This window comes from Rhamphochromis longiceps, linkage group LG5, assembly GCF_057381845.1.
Source record: "Rhamphochromis longiceps isolate RC_006_pf linkage group LG5, R_longiceps_female_GT1.1, whole genome shotgun sequence".
NCBI lineage: Eukaryota > Metazoa > Chordata > Actinopteri > Cichliformes > Cichlidae > Rhamphochromis > Rhamphochromis longiceps.
In genome coordinates this window covers 37,917,796-37,936,288 of record NC_140561.1, presented here as the reverse complement: position 1 = coordinate 37,936,288, position 18,493 = coordinate 37,917,796, and the positions used below count along the sequence as shown (strand labels likewise).

The 18,493-nt window shown below is 41.5% G+C and overlaps 1 protein-coding gene across 2 annotated transcripts in view; it reads right to left on the bottom strand.

Annotated features, from left to right (window-relative positions):
- Positions 1 to 1,087: 1,087 nt before the first annotated feature.
- LOC146670549 (zinc finger E-box-binding homeobox 2) overlaps positions 1,088 to 18,493 on the bottom strand; it is a 28,534-nt gene continuing 11,128 nt past the window's right edge. Inside the window, exons 2-8 of one of the 2 annotated variants that reach the window (XM_085407530.1) lie at positions 9,200 to 9,484; positions 7,634 to 7,843; positions 6,749 to 6,945; positions 6,424 to 6,535; positions 4,629 to 6,148; positions 4,017 to 4,200; positions 1,088 to 3,446 (exon numbers count right to left, since the gene is read on the bottom strand). In XM_085407530.1, coding sequence (XP_085263656.1) covers positions 2,806 to 3,446; positions 4,017 to 4,200; positions 4,629 to 6,148; positions 6,424 to 6,535; positions 6,749 to 6,945; positions 7,634 to 7,843; positions 9,200 to 9,484 — 3,149 coding nt within the window. In that variant the 3' untranslated portion in view covers positions 1,088 to 2,805. The remainder of the gene's footprint in view (positions 3,447 to 4,016; positions 4,201 to 4,628; positions 6,149 to 6,423; positions 6,536 to 6,748; positions 6,946 to 7,633; positions 7,844 to 9,199; positions 9,485 to 18,493) is intronic. The other variant, XM_085407531.1, reaches the window with a different exon arrangement.

Sequence of the window (18,493 nt, the reverse complement as noted above, 5' to 3'; positions counted from 1 at the left end):
CGCAACTCTTTTTTTTTTTTTTTCTGATTGATTTTTTTCCTGCTGGCATTCTGTGTGGCATTTATTAATTAGAATTGATTTGTGCTTCTCTGCATTGATCAAAAATCATTTATTTTTCACAATCAACATTTGAATTAGCTGGAACCTCCTGAATCCACTAATCAGCGCGTCTCTAAACGGACTGAAATGAAGTGTGGAGCTAAGGCTCAGGTTTGAATTCTCTTCTTTCAGTTTTATCTTCATTCTCACTCTTGTAAATTTTAGGTTCAGCTTACTGTTGGAAGAAAAGATGCTAGTTTAGGAAGATAATGGCTTACACAGATGTCTTGATCTTATTGTTAGATCCACCCACCAGTGGAATACATCTGTAGCTCTGTTCGGTGTGTCACTCAGCTGTTACTGGGAATTGAAACTTAAAAATGCTCAGCACTCAATCTGACAACCTGTTACCCATGACTGGGCCTTCCCGCAAGTGATGCTGCATAACCGAGGTGTTATAGCCCTCTTAAAAACTATAATGTAAAAATTTGTATCAACTTTGCTCTAAGTCAAAGAGCAGGGCCAGCCAGTGCTGCAGTGCAACAGTTTACTGAAGGCCGCTGATGCATGGCACCCAAAAGTATCTAACCCACGTCACTTGGCAGGGTTCGTTATTGTTACGGTTAGCTGACTGTTTACCCAAACTACCGTTAACCTAAAGCTTAGTGTATCAAATATCAGCAGAACTGCTCAACCTCTGTTTGCCCCAGCCACACACACAGGTTCACAAGCGCAAAGCAGGCACCTCTGATGAATCATCATGCAAATAAAGAGAGCCACAAAAAAGCCAGTGTAACAAAACAGTCTCGACATCTTGAGTGTTGATGGAAACTGTTTACTGTGATGGGAAACTGAGTGGTCCCCACAACTGAGCTTCAAAACGGTCTTGTGCAGATGTTTGTGCTTAAGCAGAAAATTCAAAAAGTTGAGGCATTTGATCGTTTTTATAGCGATGTTGACCAGAAAATCTTTTAAGGTGCTTTCTGATTTCAACACTGCTAAAAAGAAACCAGCCCATTTTGGGGCCACATCGTGAGGTTTAATTCAAAAAATCAAGGAAATGAGAGGTTCTGCTGAAAAACGTCTGTACAGTTTTATTACAAATATCCACAAACATGCAAAAAATATATATATATAAAAGATAATACAAATATTGCATGAGTGCTAGGAAAAAATAAACAGTACTTGATATAATGAAAAAGTGTGCAGACACTGAGGGAAAGTAAAACTTTTTTTTTCGCTCACCTTTTTGGAGCAAAAATATCAGGTAAGGAACTATACAAGAGGGGGGTGGCACTTGGCGTGCCACATATGCACACACACACACATGCACACACACACACACAAATGTATTATGACCAAAAAAAGCATCTTTGGCCCAAGGTATGCATGAATGCTGCAAGCTTAGTCACACCTCATGCACCACCGTCTTATCTCATCGTAGCAAGGCTTTGTCGGATTACTCACAGTGTCAGAGTACATCTGAGGCACTTTTCACGTTGACTACACTGCAGTCAGAAAGAGGAAGTTAAAAGCTCATGTATGTGTCCTGAGTCTTGACCCTCTTGCCACACCTCAACAAACAGCCACAAAGTGCGACACATTATTATTATTCAGAAGGTGTGAAAACATGCTGAAGCACATGAAAATTTTTACGAGAAATGCCCGACATTTCAGCACTGAAGGAAATCAAGCCACTCTTTGTAATTATTACATGTACAGTGCGACAGTGCAAATTGTATTTGCTTGCTCTTGGGAAAAACCCCAAAGGCTGACTTCATCTTTGCCCCCTTTAACCTCTCATGCAGAAATGTAGAAATGACTGTCCTCAAGCAAGGTATACACTTTTAAAGGTGCAGTCCGATGCTTTTGGTTTTTTTAAAAAATAAATAACTACCTCCCACTTCTGCCTTCCCCTTTTCCCCCTTCTTACTCTTGGTGATTAGTTAAAGCCACAGAACAGCATAGTTAACCTGAAACCTTATAATTTCACAGCATAAATGTCAAGAGCCCTACAATATAACCTGTACTATACATACTCAAGCAATCGCCGGCTTTGGGACAAAGGACTAACTGCATGTGCATCTCAGCTGAAAACATGTTGCAGTTGTTGCTAATTCTTAAAACAGAGGTAAAGATTTGCATCAAATAAAAGGATAGTAGAAACTGAAAGTTATTTGCACTTGAGAATAAATATGCTAACTAGACATCGTGGCAAATCTGCTTGTAGCCTTTAACTTCTGGCCTTGATGCCACATTAAATTAAGACCAGATGTCTTTCCATCCTGCTTCCTTTAAGCTTCTAAGGCCACTCATTGGTGTGAATCTACACGCAAACAAATAAAGTACAAAAAAAAGTCAGCTGAATCCTGGATTTAGAAGGACAAACAAATGCTTTTTTTTTGTTGTTTTTGTTGTGCAACAGTCAGCAGCAGCAAGCATGTAAAATAGACAACATCATATCTGGATATGTGACATGACCTCAGACTAGTCAACCCATTTTTTTAGAGGTTCTGAAAGACAACAAAAAGGAAAAAAGGCAAATATTATAGATACATCAAGTCTATTTTACAGGATAACGCTTTGAAACTCGTATTCTCACATACATTTGATTGATGGCTTTGTCCTCTATAAGGCCATACATCCTTTGACAGTTCTGTGCATTTTGTAAGATAAGTAAATAACAAAAATCAGTCTTTATTACATACGTAAGAAAAAAAACAAGTCTTAATAGTAAATGGGTTTTAATGGCTGGTTAAAGTCACCTTAAGTTTTAATTCTGGGTAACTCTGTTAAATCCAAACTCAGTTCACATTTGTCCAAGTCTCCATTCCGGTCCTCGGTGTCTCTGTCCCAAGTTTGGCTCTCTGTATTGTCAATATGATCTTGCATGTCATATCTATTTCTCTCACTCTGAACTCCATTCTCACCTGCAGGTGATTCTTGTATGGGATTACCTCCCAGCTCCTCTGCTGGGTCTGGCAAATTCACATCTGCCTCTTCTTTACGGTCATCGCAAACTCTTTCTTCCCCTTCTTCCTCCTCCTCCTCCTCCTCTTTGAGAGCATCCGGCGCTCCATCCAGACTGGAATCACTGAGAAAAGAGTGTGGAGTTTGGGTTTCATCCAGTGACAGAGGGGCGTCTTCAGAGAGGCGTCCCACAAGACTGTTGCCCGCTCCCGGTGTGAGAGGCATGTCATCTTGGTCTTGGTCTGGATCCTGGTCTTTGCTGCAGTATGCGTAACGGTGGTTCATGTGCTGGGAGTAAGAGCCAGAGTGGGAGAAGCGTTTGCCACACTTGTCACATTGGTAGGGTTTCTCTCCGGAGTGCAGTCGGCTGTGTTCAATCAGATGGTGCTTATGCTTGAAGGCCTTGTTGCAGATCTTACACTCGTGAGGACGTTTGCCTGCAATGAACACACAAACCGCTTCTATTACTGAGTTTGTGTCTGACATAAGTGTAAAAAACAGTTGACGTTTGTGATGAAGAACTAAGAAAGCTATGTAAAGCTAGAGAAGCAGTTGTGTACATTTGCATCAAGACTGGAAACAGGAAAACTGTTTGCCTGGCTCTGTGTAAAGGTAACAATTTCTGATTTATCGCTCTACATGCTATGTTTTTTCTTTCCTGTGAGAAATAGTCTGACACATAACCCTAAAAAAACCACAATGCTTCTTCCTGAGATTCAAACGTTTCAATTTGTGAAATTTAGAGGTATTAGCAGGTTTCTGGACAGTCATGTTAGCTGTGCCACTGCACCATTTCTATCATGTCAACAGCTGTTGGCCTTAGCCCCATATGCACCTTAAAGACATGAGAGTTGTGTTAAACGTCAGCCAGAAAGCTAATAAGCATCTTTTGAATAATTTCAGACTATTTTTTTGAATTTTTTTTTAAGAGATAGCACCAATAAGCGGTACGTATATATTACAGGAAATATCACATAACAAGAGCAGGCCATGCGTGAGTCACAGACCTGTGTGCTCATATTTGTGGCGAAGCAATGAGCTGCTCTTTTGGAAAGTTTTTTCACAAATATCACAAGCGTAAAGCCCCTCGTCTGTCTTCTTCAGTCTCTTTCTTCCCGGCCCTCCTTCTCCATCGAACCCTTCGTCGATGAGTGAGAGATAGTCCAGAGCACCACGGTTTAATGCCTCGCCCTGCAGGAAAATGATAGCAGTTATGCATATATGTACTACTGGGGAAAGTTCACTTGGTAATTTTTTTCATCTCCCCAAGATACAGCGGTAGTCACAACCACAAAGGCATTTTTGAGACGGATGTTTGTGTGTCTGTTTTTCTGTGGAAATGCTTCGCGTACACTATAGTGTAACAATCATACCAGATGGAGTCAAAAACTTTACAGGTGTGTGCTTGACACAAAAATAAACCCTGAGTTCAAAGACATATGTAGTGTGATTCATGAATGTAGTAGGAGTTTAATATCTGCTCAACTGTTGCTGATCTGACCGCCAATTCAGCGTTTTATAACATGAGATCATCTAAGTATTGCTCATGTTTCGTTTTTGTTATTTATATAACATCTTCCACAAGTATACGTTACACACCCCACAAACGCTGGGCTCACCATTAAACCTTGTCTCTCCTGATAAATCTTTTTCAGTGTAGCCTCTGCATCTGCCTCCATCATGTAGGCTAAAGGAGAGAGAAACCCCGGGGTGTTGGCCGTCTGGTTGAATGGAATTGATGTGATGCCTTCATGCCCTGAAAGCCCCACACCAGCCTGGCTGAACATTGGAAACCCATTGTACAAGGAACCTGGAAACACAGGAGCTCCGGCCACACTGAAGACCGGATGCGAATGCAGGGGGAGGTGTGAAGTCGGACTTGGTCTACCAAGCTGCTGGGTCCCGAGCTCCCTCCTCTCTCCTCTGCCTGAGCTGCCATTAACAGTTTTGTTCCTACTGCTCTGGTCAGAAAGCTGCTTGGGCAGGGAGAGGTCCAGAGGTTCGTTCTGTGCAGACCAGGGGTTGCTGGTTTCTTTCTGGGGTGAGGACAGTTCAGGAGAACAACTTGTGAGGTCAAGGCAAACCGGAGAAGTGAATCCCGAGGACAGAGCTCGTTTCCTGCCTCGAGGTGATGACAGCTCTGGGGAACGGTGTGTCAGCTCACTTGGGCTGCCCTTTTCCTGGCTCGGCCAGTGCAATCGCGAAGACAGGGCGTTATGGTGGAGCTGTGGGGGCGAGTGCATTGCAACCAAAAGGTGTTGTGGTACGGCGTGCCAGTTGTGCTTCTGCGATGGCGACTTATTTCCAGAAAGACCATTTGTCACTACACTTAATTTGCTGTTTTCTGGTTGGAGGACAGATCTTGGAAAGAATATAGACGGTGATGACGGGGCTTTACTGCGAAAACCCTCGGGTACCTCCGCTGCTTCTCTGTTGAGCTGACAGAGGTGGCGCTCATGATGCAGAAGTGCAGCCACACTGGAGAAATGCTGCGAGCACCAACGACACATTATCCCAAGAACACCCCTCTCTGGTTCGACCGATAGCGTGTCTCTTCTCCTGTCAGGTGAAACCTTTCTCTCATGCGATCCTCCGTTTTGATGTGCTCTTCTTTCCTCTTCATCTCCTCCTTCTCTGACAAGATCTTCATCTTTTTTTACGTCTCGTTGAAACATCTCCTGCAGCATATGCTCAAATTTGGTCCCCCCGGAGTGGAGATAAGGCAGTAGACTGGTCCCTTTGAGCATACTGGCCCTCAAAGAAAGCTCTGATGGGTCCCAAATCCTCGCCAGGTCTGACGCACTGGACAAGCTTGCGGTGCTTTGATTGAGATCCTGCAGTGAAAGCTGAAGGGGATCCACCGGTACTTGACCCAGAGGCCTGGTATTATCTTGGTTCTGCAAAACTAGCACCGAGCCCTTTTCATTACTACTTCTACCCCCACCAGCAGAGGGAGATGTTGGAAATGAGTGGGGGTAGGAGCTTTGGCTGTGTCCATTAAACACCCCGCTGGCTCCTCCTGGGTTTCCTCCTCCATGCCCGCCACCACTAAGGCACTTTTTACTGCTTAAATGGGAGCTGTAGGAGCCAGAGTGAGAGAAGCGTTTTTTGCAGTTGGAGCACTCGTAAGGTTTCTCTCCTACAAGATGAGACACAAAGTGGAGGCATTAGAGTCAGGATGCCACAGAGCAAATTGAAGAAAAAAAAAAAAACCTTTCTGCGTGGGTGTGATCTTTTCACATTTTTCACAAGTCTCTTGTCCTGTGATGAATTATACTCGTTTCCTGTCAACACATCAATTTGGGTATAATTTTATACCATATAACTTGCAAAATAAGTAAGGGTTAGCGATAGAGTGGAAACAATAGCAAATTGATGGGTGAGTACAACTGTTTTGATGTTATTTTGTCTCACCGCTGTGGATGCGGAGATGCTCTTTGAGGTGGTGTTTGTACTTGAATGCTTTCCCACACTGCAGACATTTGAACTTCCTGGTCTCCATGCCTTGGTCCAATGTCATGGCACTCTAGGGCGACAGAACATTGTAATCAGTTTTAAACTACAGCACAGATACTCGGCTTTTTTTAGGATGTGAAGACGTAAGGTTGCCACTTCTGTGGATACACAGTTGCAAATAATCACCTTATAACGCTACATAAATGTTAATAAATCATTTTTGAATAAGTCGTTGCGATTTTGAAAGAAATTTAGCTTTGAGTTTCTTTTTGTGTCTGCTCACTTTGTCCTGCACTGGGTTGTGAAGTGCTAGGTGCCGCTCCATCTCCAGCCTAAGGGTGGCAGTGTATCCACAGAGCGGGCAGACCATGTGCCCCCCCTCCCTGTCTGGACAGTACTTGACATGGTCCCTCAAAGAAGCTCCTCGAGGATATACCCTGCTGCAAAATGGGCAGGCCTGCTGGGCCCTGCCTACATCTGCTGACAAGAAAAAGGTGACATTGTTTCTTTTGATAGATCAGCTGAAGTTTTATATAGTTTCATTTAATATACCCATCTATTTTAGAAGCCACAATATATATACTCTCAAGATTGAACTTCCATAGGATGCATCTTAAATAGAAAAGCAGCTGTCAGTATATCGGAGGCCATATAAGCCACCACTCGTACTCTACTTAGTACAAGCAAAGTGACCCAAATAAATAAAAATAATAATCATCTGAATAAAATAAGAACAAATAAAAACAAAAATACAATTTTCATAAGGACAATTAGACAGTGGGCTTAGATGCGTGCTTTAAAATACTCTACAGTTGCCACTTCTACAGAATAAAAGTTTGTGAGATTTAGTGTTATATTTATTTATTATTACATATTCAAAAGCAAGTACACAGAGCTGTGCATGTACAAATGACCTAACCTGAACTATGTAAATTACACTCTCACTTCGCTAACCTTTAACCTCAAACTAGCAGATATATAAAAAGCCATTACTTTGCTTTTTCGTTTCTGAGAATTACATTAGCATATATGAGCTGATATATGTTATCACTGCGATTTGCTGTAAGCGTGGTGGTAACCGGCAGCCTCGAGAGGAAAAAGTTAGCATAAATTAATAATTGATTAGGTTCTTGTTGAGTATGATTGCAGCTGTGGCGCTTTGGCCTACCTGGTCCCTCAGGTGAGCAGTGCTGAGCACCTGGCGACCAGATAGCAGGAGGCAGGTCATCGTGCCCTCTGCTCGGGCGGTACACAGCTGCCGTGCCATTATGGTTCAGGTGATCTAAGAAACTAGCTGAGGTAGAGGCCTTCCTCAACTGAGCCAGGATTTCATACTGGGACAGGTCCTCCAAGGCATTCTGGGAGTCTGAACTCTTACCTGCAGGGAAAGTGATAAGCATTGGATATAGAAAAATATAAGTAACTATGAATTTATACGCATGCATTTTTAACTGAAGGTTAGGACTTGATTAATCTGTTGAGATGTGTTTCTGCTTTATTGGCTATTTTAACAGAAGAACACCAGCATCGGTACAAGGTTTGTTTTTCATTCAGTTAATTACCTAAAGTAGAATTAATTTTTTTTTAAAGCACCAGAAGAGGCAGCTGTTTATTAAAAAAAAAAAAAGACGGTGTACAACAAAAAGACCCCCGTGTGATTCCTTTGAAGATACATATTGATACATTACTGTTCCTGGGTTATCCAAAAGCCGGTGTCGGTGCTTTCTCTCTGAGTGTGCGTGTGTTGTCAGTGAAGCAGCATGTGCGCGCAGACTGAACGTCAGTTGCCAACTTTCACTGTGCAACTGAATCTAAGGGGACTAAACTGTTTATGTGAAGACTGACAGATGAAACAATGAATTTAGGGAACTATTTGGCCAGATATGAAGCTAGATTTAAAAATTCTTTGTGATTCGTGCCCTTGAGCAGAGTGACAGGCAGAGAGAAAAAGCCACAGATGTACGCGAAGAAGAGACGGCGCCTCCTATCACAACTCCAGCCAATCAGCTCGGCTTAAAAGCGACTTTGAGAAAGATTTTTCAAATGTTTGCAGATGTTGGCATATTTTGAGCTGTTTTTTAATGTGGTGAAGGGAAGAGCCTGTGCGGTTGAGCGTTGTAAAAACTCTGCTTCGCCTTCATCAGGCAAGGCCAAATCACACGAGGCGAGGGAGCTAAGTGATTGTTAGTAGGCAAGCCGCGTGAGCCTTTGATCTCTCCTAAATAAAAGGGAAAGCCTCACGTCGCGCAGTTCTGATTTCAGTACCGTAACGTCACCTCTTTGATGCATGGAAATATTGTGACATTGTGTGGGATGAGTTCTTTTGTCATGCTTTCAGAAGGCTGCCTTTTCAAAGAGAAGAGTGAAAAAAAGGAACAGCTTGTAGGGAAGGCATGGTTTCACGAGGAGCTGATATGAAGGTGTATCTAGAGGGCTCTGAGAAGCATCATGAGACTGGTGGTGTTGCATCAGAAAAACACACAAACTTGTTTACACATACAGTAGTGTTAAACACCCCAGCAGCAGCAGCAGCAGCAGCAGCAGCAGCAGCAGCAGCTTCAGTTGTTTCATACATATACAGTATATGTACATTTTGCAAGCATAACTGATTTGCTGTGTTAGCCTGGGCTTAATTCTGTGGAAGCACAAGCAGCAATATTTTAAAGCTCAGAAAATATGGAATTAATTTAGAATGGCAAATGAGGTGCAGCTATTATGTAAGCTTATAACTTACAGTACATCCTCAGCGGGTCCTGGTCTCCCTCCCTTTCAGTGGACATGAAGGATGCGTCCTCTGTGGCCTTGGTCTCTGACTCCACCTGGCCCCAGCAGTTCCTGCTGCCGGGGCTGAGGCTGTGCAGCCGGGTGGACTGAGCAGGGCTGCCGGGCTCCTCTGTCCCCTCGCTGGGCGTCAGGCTCGTCTTATCCAGGCTCTCCTGGCAGTCCTGGGGCTCCAAGCTCCACAAACCCACCTCATCCTCCCCCTCAGATCCCAGTAAACTCACTTGGTCGGCATCAACTGCAAAAAGATGAGACAAAACTCTCAGTTTGGACACAGGACTTCATTTTTCAATGCGGCAAACCATCAGTGTGCTCATTAATTCTGAAATGGCGCGCTGAAATTTCAGTTTAAACAGAAATACTCTGCACACGTATATTTATTGAGACACCACTTACTATTTTTGTGCCGTCCAAATCAATAAACGGAATTTTTTTAACCATCACTCAAAATGCAGCAACATGTGTTTCTTATCATTTCAGATGGCATTCAGCAGGGTGAGCTACAGATTATTACTAATGAAGACCAGAGACAATGCTCTGCGATTAAATAAAAATATGTGAGGAACTGAAACCAAACAGGGAAGAGAAACACAAGCAAAAATTCAAAAATGTTTTGCAAATTTTAACAGTCCAAAGGGGGGCAAACACAAAATGCTGTTGTTATTTATTGTAGTTTTGCCAGTTGTTTGTTTGTTTGCATTGTTTCTCGGAAAGTAAGATGAATGACACTCTTGTCCTTTTTAAGTCGTTCAGTTGTTTCTCGTTATGAGACGCTTCATTTGGCTTTTTGTGGTTCGATGTGCGGTTTATGATCAATATAAGTAATTTCTGGTCAGTCTCCAAAAAAGATAGTTTGAGTCTGACGCAACTGAGAACAAAGTGTGGCTTTCATTTTGAAAATAAATGAAAAAAAGACGTGTTACCGTACCCTTAGAAAAGACATATAATATACAAATGTATTAAATTAAGGCCACGATCAAACATAGCATTTTGAATGAGTTTATTTAATTATTCCATCTTTCTGTCATTGGGAACTATTTCAATATAAAATTACTTTTTTGTGGTTATTTTATGTCTAAATTCATTTTTCAATCACTTGATGGTGCGTTGTGTGACTATGCAGCAGGAATGTAATGGAGCAGTCAGAAAAAAAGACACATAACATATCGTAATTTAAAAATATGCCCTATGTGCCCAGAATGGAAAGGCGCATTACTTTTTCCCATGGCAAAGACAATAAATGACAATCACAAACACATGCCTTGGATTTCATATGTAGGCTCTTATTTCCAAGGCTTTTTTGAGGACGCTCTGTTTTTTCCTCTCTGATTAGCAATATCTAAATACAACCGAGTAACGACCCTGTACGACAAAGCCAAACCGTTGTCGAAGGGTGCGCGAAGGCCGTGCCGGCACACAGAGGGCTCCATCTTTAACCTCCTAAGACCCGAACTCTTCCACGACATGCATTTTTAATTTCTCTTTGATATTTGGGCACATTGGGGCCCGATGAATGTAAAAACAAAGAATTACCAGATTTTTTTTTTTTACCTTACTTTTGTTTTTAAGAAAAATAAGAGCCACATATGAGGATATTCATTTAAAATTTTGATAGAACAGTAGCAGTATAATGTCCTTGTAAGTGGATATCAGGCGCATGTAGAGCAAAATTGAGTATTTTGGTCTAAATAACCCAAAATGTGATGTCCACATATGTGGACGGCAGGTCCTAGGAGGTTAAAAATAAGGATTCTGATTTGCAGCATTTCAGCCATGCTCTAACTTTTCTCTTTATTATTATAGGAGTGCCTTATGTTAATAAGATCAGAAAGAAAATAAGGTTTCACAGCTCATTAAATTTCATGAAACACCAACAAAGTTTATTCATTAAACTGTCAAAACAACGCTCAGTCACTCTTGAAAGATTTTTTGTTTGAGCTGCTCCAACAACACTCACACTGGCTGATGGACACAATAATTTATGAGTGCTTTGCTTTCAACTCATCTGCACATCAAGCTACAGCCCACAGCTCGCAGTGACACAAGCCAGTGACTAAACAATGACTACGGGAGACATTTTAGAAAAACCTAACTCATCAACTTTACAGCTAGAAGAAACAAACACACACAGATAACACACACACACACTCACTCACCGTAATACTGAAAGCGCATGAGGGGGTTCAGTACTACAGAAGGGGGCAGCCCACAGTCACAAACACCTAACGCATACTTTACACATATTCCTTTGATTAATGCTGGCTAATCTCAAAGTGGAACACCTACATGTGTATCTGTTTGTATCAGCAGGTTGTGTGATCTGCCCCAACTTCACTGCACCAGGGCACTGAGCGCAGTCAAGCGAAATTCTGGTTCATCTGAGGCGAGTCAACCAATGCATGCTTCAAGCATTGCTGCTCCACAAAGGTGGAAAGCAATGACTTGCTTTTATGGGGGGAACAAAACCGGTCATTAAACGTGCTTTACCGTAGCAGGCACCTATGAAGATATGCGATGCGGTTAAAGGCGGCCCATCGGGCCTGCAGGAGACTCGGGGATGATAGGACGTACCGCTGGGACAAAAATGAGGAAAATCTGGTCTGGATTAGCATCAAATTGGCTCTAATTTTCTCTCTCATAACAGTGAGTGACACTGAGTCTACATGTGCTGTCATTAAAGCACACCGAGCTGGATGGTTTTCATTATCTGGCCTGTTGATTTATTTATTTGGATGGCAACCGCATCCTTCAAATATTTTTTTGTTGGAACAGGACAGTGAGATATTTGAAGAGCGTGAGAGTGCCTGCATTGCCTGCTAAGTAGACACTAGGTACAGAGGAGTGTAAGAGTGATGGATGCACGTAGCCTGTAAGCATCATAAGAAAGTGTAACTTGTAAAATGAGAAAACACACAGCACAGCACAGCAGAAAATAGTACACAGCCATGGTGCAGGAACTTTAGTGTGCGTGGGAAGAATGTGACTCATATCCAGACTGTGCTGCATCATGCTTGACATTGTCGATCATTCAGTCTTCAGGGGACTGATTCTGATCGTTTGACAACAACAGTGTTCAGATCACACACTGGAGTGCTATTTTAATCTGTCTGCTGCTTTCCCTGCATGTCAGTGACAGAACATCTGAAAGATTGGCGGCCTGACTGCCAGAAACACGTCTTTTTTTATAAATCCTGGCACGCCAGTCAGAACACACACTGCTGTTCTGGTTGTCGCGCGACGTGCAGTCCATCTTGAAATTCGTCTTAAGCCTAAAAAGTGAAACTTATCATTTGGTTGTTCCCAACGAAAAAGGGAGATAATGCCTGAACCACTTCATAAGCACAAACAAAGATTTTACAAAAGTAAAGTTCCAACAACAACAAAATCTGGCATAAAGAAAAAAATCCTGTTAGCTCTGAGAAGTGCACACAGTCTCAGTGCTGGCCTAAATCGGCACTGTTTATATGCCCGAGGGCATCTCCTGTACAACACCATGCTAAACTGCAGTTTATTTTACGACGCACACATGTGATCTAGTATTGGCTCAGTAATTATGTGGCTAAATGGTAAACACGCAATAATTGAAATTACCTTGTTTGTTTCTTCTGGTTTTAAATGGCAACAAACAAGGCCAAGCCCAATGCAAATGTTCCCATTCCCATGTTGATTTTCTACATTTAAAAATTAATACTTCAAAGAAACAGTAAAATGATTTAATATTGTTAATGATATTCAGTAGATTTTTACTGCTCAGTGGGAGCAAAAATTCAATAAAACTTTCTTTTAGGGAAATATTTAAGTCATGTTGGTGGTTGTCATCCAACTGAAAATGGTTACTTCTTTTGAAGAGTGTAAAAGCTCTTGCCTGGATTTTATATAAATGCGCAGAGTATGAAAAAAGGTTGTGTTGTCATTTTTGGTATATTCACAAATCAAATTCTGTGTATATCTCACGACAAGCCTGGTATTAAAATTTGTTTTAAAAATATAAAATAAAAGTCAATATCAGAAGTTAATTTTAAAGAGCTCAATTTAGATCTTGAAAAATACTCCATTTATTTAATTTTTGGCTGCAAACTTTGAATTTATTTTACTTTATTACTTTTGAAAGATTCATACTAAATCACAAATCAAGGAAACATTTTTACAATAATCAGAAAAAAATGATGATTTGACACAACACATGTAAATGTAACATGAGTCATGACACAGTCCCATGGTGCCAATCTCACATTAAAATGACATCTGATGCATTTCAGTACATTACTGTACAACATGTAGGTGGTAAAACTGTCAGAATCAACATTCACACAGCTGAACACACAAAATTAAAAGCGTAGCTCTCCGCCATTTCTGTAACACACACTAACTAAATATATATATATATATATATATATATATATATATATATACACGCATATCTAAATATACTCTGTGTATTATTTTAAAAAATTGATTTGGTCAGTGTGTGAAATAATGCTTCTCCAATCATTGTAAATTTGCGATGAGTTCACAGGTGTCAAAAGAAAACACAACACTTGCTATTTTGAACTCAATAAATTACCACATGAGGGTCACGGACGTCCACATGCTAAACGAGAAACAAGAGCAGGAAGATGTCTGTATTGCCATTTTACAGTACCTATGAGAGCAGTTCAGAGGCGAGGTAGGTCCATGTTCATCTGCACAGCACGCTGGTGTCGATAGCTATCACCTCTGTTTAAGAATACATCGCAAAAATCTAATATGCGCTTTAAAAAAAATTTCACTGTGGCAGCTCTCCTATTCATACCTGCTGTCTGACATTCGCACAATGAGTCAGGGGAGGACCGCAACCAAGAACAAACACCTCCCACCTGATCTTCATCTAAGCAGCAATTCACATTCTCTCTATGACTCTCAGGGCAAGGGCGACTACTGATTGTGGCACCCTGGTCTGCTTTAGTTACTTACCTTCACAACACTGAGTGGAAAAAAAACCCATGCTGATCCCAATGTGCCAGACATGTCTTATGCCTCTGTTATGATAGTAAATTTCATGGCTGGCAAAAGAGAAATCAATGTTTCCATATTGCAGATTGTTAAGATGCTGGATAACAATAATATGCAAGTTTAAAGGCGAGCTCAAGTGAATTGTCATCTGAGAAGTTTTCTCATGTTAGTATGCAACTCTTAATTTCAAATTTTCCACATGTTTTACAGATAATATAATGAGGGCTGACAGCAAATTGAAGATTAAATGCTCCAAATTGCATGTTAACCAGTAGGAATGGTGGTAATGTAATGTTTTGCTGCACTTTTACTGCATTTCTGTGGCCAGTGAAAAGGAAGTGCAAACATTCTTGTCTAATGATGGAGAAAATAACCACAAACACATTGATATGAAAGTCTGTGTTTAACAGTCAACTTTTAATTTAACTTGATTGCAGTCGTATCTTTGCTGGTTGGCAGCGAGCCACACAAGCACGCGCACGCACACACACACATACACACAGGAAAAAAAAGTCTGCAAATGGCTTCTGGCGAGAACAAGACTGAAAGTGTGACACACTGATAGGGATTGTAAAGGTCATATTAGTGTGGAGGAAGAGATGCTTAAATGTGATGTGTGGTGCAGTATGTGATTTTGCATTCTTGCAGTGTGTTTGGTACACAGCGTTGTGGTGCGTGTTAGAGAAATGGGGTGACAACTTGCCTTGCACAGACACCAGTGCAGGAGAAAGATTACTGTGCAGAGCGTAAACTATACTAACGGCAAGACAGAGAGAAAGAAGAGGTTGTTCTGAAAGGAAGAGATAAGAGAATAAGAAAAGAAGAGTGAGGAGTTGATAAGAAAATTGAGAGAAAGAGACAGAAAGCAACAGTGTCAAACTGTCCCTGACACAAATCCTCCAACTGATGCTGAACTGTGAAAACACGTTACAGAGGGAAATTCCCTCTGCAGACACACATAAACTAAGTTACAAACATAAGCTGCGGGCAAAACGGGGAACAAGACCAGCTCACTGTGTCAGAAAACTGCAATACCATCAAATGCAGCAATAAATGTGTGTGTGTGTGCGTGTGTGTGTGTATGCGCGAACCTTAAAAGAGTATCTGAACTGCAGTCTGAGATAGAAAAGTGGAAGTCCATGCAATGCCACAGCAGCACAGTCACAGCTCTGTGCTTTAGATGTCCCACTTATTAAGAGACACCACCCTCTCAGAATAAGAAAAAAGGAAACACCACCACAGCATTTGCAGCCGAGGGTCAACATCTGCCTTTGAAAGACACAACAATGAGCTTAAGAGCTAATTTCCTTAAAGCCGATCAAGGCGACGAGAAAACAGAACAGCGTTGCGATTTTGCACACCAAGCATCGACCTTTAAATTGACAACAAAGATGCTGTATTGAAACTATTTTGCCTTTGTTCAGCGTGGTTTTTAATGATCCGGTTCAATTAGGGCCCTTGTGACACAAAAATAGAACCGCTTTTGGCATTTTTATAGCTTCAAAGGCACTGAGCCATTTAGTGATACTAACAAAGTTGATTTGTCAACAAGTTGTGCTTTTAGTGTGACTGCGCTGGTGTTAGTTTCATTATTCACATATGAGCTCTCGGTTCAATTTCAGAGGACGCTCGGCAAATCAAAGTACAGCCCCCAAAAACGCCTACTGTAACACACATTGTCGAGCTGTACGCAGCTCTCATGGCTGCTTTGAGAAGGCCAAGGCATTTGAAAATCAATTGATATCAGTATTACTGATCTGTTATACTTTATCAACATAACACATCACTGCGCCAAACAGACCACATGTGCTTAATGGAAACCTGCTCTGATGCGAGTTCAAACAGCTTAGAGATTAAACCAACAGCAAACAAGCAAAAATAGTGTACGCCAGGGCAAGCGAGCAAAATGAACTGTACGCTTACTGTAAATTACTGTAGTTTGCCGGTAACGTAGTCGGCCTCATGGCCTGCTGTTGTCAATAGCTTTCGTCCTCAATCCAAAACACATTTCTTTCTCTTTTCTACATCTGATCGGTCTAATCTCCTCCTTCGCGCTTCGTCATGCGTCCCGGATATCTATGCTTAGTTTCAGCACGCTCTAAATAATGAGGAGAATGTGTGAATTAATGACTGGTGACTATAGCAGCCTAACTGTGTGTACAGAGGTTAAAACACAGCTGATTTGGTGCTGCAGCACGATGATGCCATGATAGAGAGTCAGACATCAAGAACGCAAAGGCGAAAAGAAAGAGGAGTAGTCAGAATGAGCAGTGACAGGAAAGCCGTCCAGATAACTTCTATTCTAATCACACCGCAAAGGTGCACTTGCGCCGGCGAGGCGGTGAGAAAAGTGTGACTCAATTTGGAGGTGCATTACAAGAGACAGTGTGAAGAGGGACAGGCACTCTCATCCCCACTTGTACAGTCCCACCCAACTATGTATTCTTAGATTGTGGTGAGTCAACTGTTGACTTCCATGATATATTTTTGTAACCTATAATGATCTTATATGATTTTAAGCACAGAGTTGACAGCTGCTTTAACAAGAACTTAAAAGTTAACAGCTTTACAAGTTTCAGGAAGAAGGGTTATAAATCATTGAGTGTCTCAATACAACAATTTCTATCCTCTAAGATGGGTAACGTCGCTTTATAAAGAATGCTGCTTTAACTTAGTTATAGACAATGCACGCATAACCCGAAACACACCGCAGCGGCACCTTGCCATTCTGGGTTAGTCACTTTGTGTGTTTTCACGAATGCTGAAGGAACAACAGAGCAGGAGGTAAATGAAAAAAAGTAGAAGAAGAACAAGAGGAAGAGCAGCACCTCTGCCTCACATTTTAGCCTCTGCGTGCAAATAAAAAGCCAAATAAATGGGCCCTGAAAACTATTAAAGCAACTCGAGTTAAAAATGACTTGAGCAAATTTTGCGGTTCATCGAACAGAATCACATTGTTTTTTGCATTATGTATGCGAAAATGTAGCAATCAGTTTTCCTCTTTGCAAAAATGAGGCAAGGTGTGGTATGAAGAGGTGTGCAACAAGGCTTTGTGGTTGTCTGTCGTCTTCCTTTGGAGGTTTCCTGTATGCTGCTGCCTGCATGTTTGCCACCGTGTTTACCTGTCCTCCCGACCACCGCAGTGACATTTATCAAAGAAAACAATGTTACCTTGACTGACACAGACTTTTACCTTCAAAGCAAAAGAGGTTTCTGCATCAGTGACCCTCTTTTTGCAGTGCTGCATGCCACACAGTAAAGAGAAAGAGTCAGATGTACTAAATAGTAGTTTAAAAAAATCTATCTATATATTAGGAACTAGAGCAAAAGGCAAAACTGCACATTTACGTAGATTACATATTCAAGTCCACAGTATTCACTGTTCACAGCAATTGACCCCAGTTGAGCTTTTGTAGGTCCGTTTTCATTGTTTTGATTCCAAAATGATAATAAGGCCCACACGAGACAATCAGAAAGTGACCTACTAAAGTTAGAAAGTGACACACTGCCACCATCATTCTGGACTTCCCAACTTTGTCCGGCTAAATTGCCCTTTTTGACTCACTTGGTGTGTCAGTGACTCACCGCTAGTGACAAGTTGACTTCACAACTGCATACATGCTGTGTGCGAGAGCGTGTTTGTGTATGCATGAATTATGCCTGTGGCGCGGTTTCCGTGTGCCGAGGGATCGGTGCTGGAATGCAGAAACGGTCACGGGGGGACCCACGCGCTCACCACATTGTGAATCAAAACCCAAACTGTGCTTCATTAGACTCCTGTCATTGCAAAGACTCTCACACCACTCTATAAATATCCCAGTCTGCCCCCTCCAAATTTGTTTTCCCTCTTTTTTCTGACACATGAAAATGCTCAGGGACTGTTCCAGACTTCAGATGTGGCTCTTTATTTTGTACGTTGGCGCAAGAAACCACACAATAGTGGCTCCTTTTGAATATTAAAACATTCCCTGACGGGGATACAAAGGTTCTGAAGTTTTTTAATAGGGATAAACACTAAATAAAACTTCTCTTTGAGCTTAACAGTTATGCAATGTGGGATTTGGTTAGTTCAACTCAAGCAGCAACGTTGAGTTACTCACTCCATGAGATTTGTTTTGAGGGGGAAACAAGTATGTCTGGTATCCCACTGACTTAAAACATCTGTATATAAGATGTGTTAGAGGTGTTTTGCATGATTTAGTATTAAGAAAAGATCAAAATTCCTTAATCTGAGCACTTAAAGCAGATTTAAAAC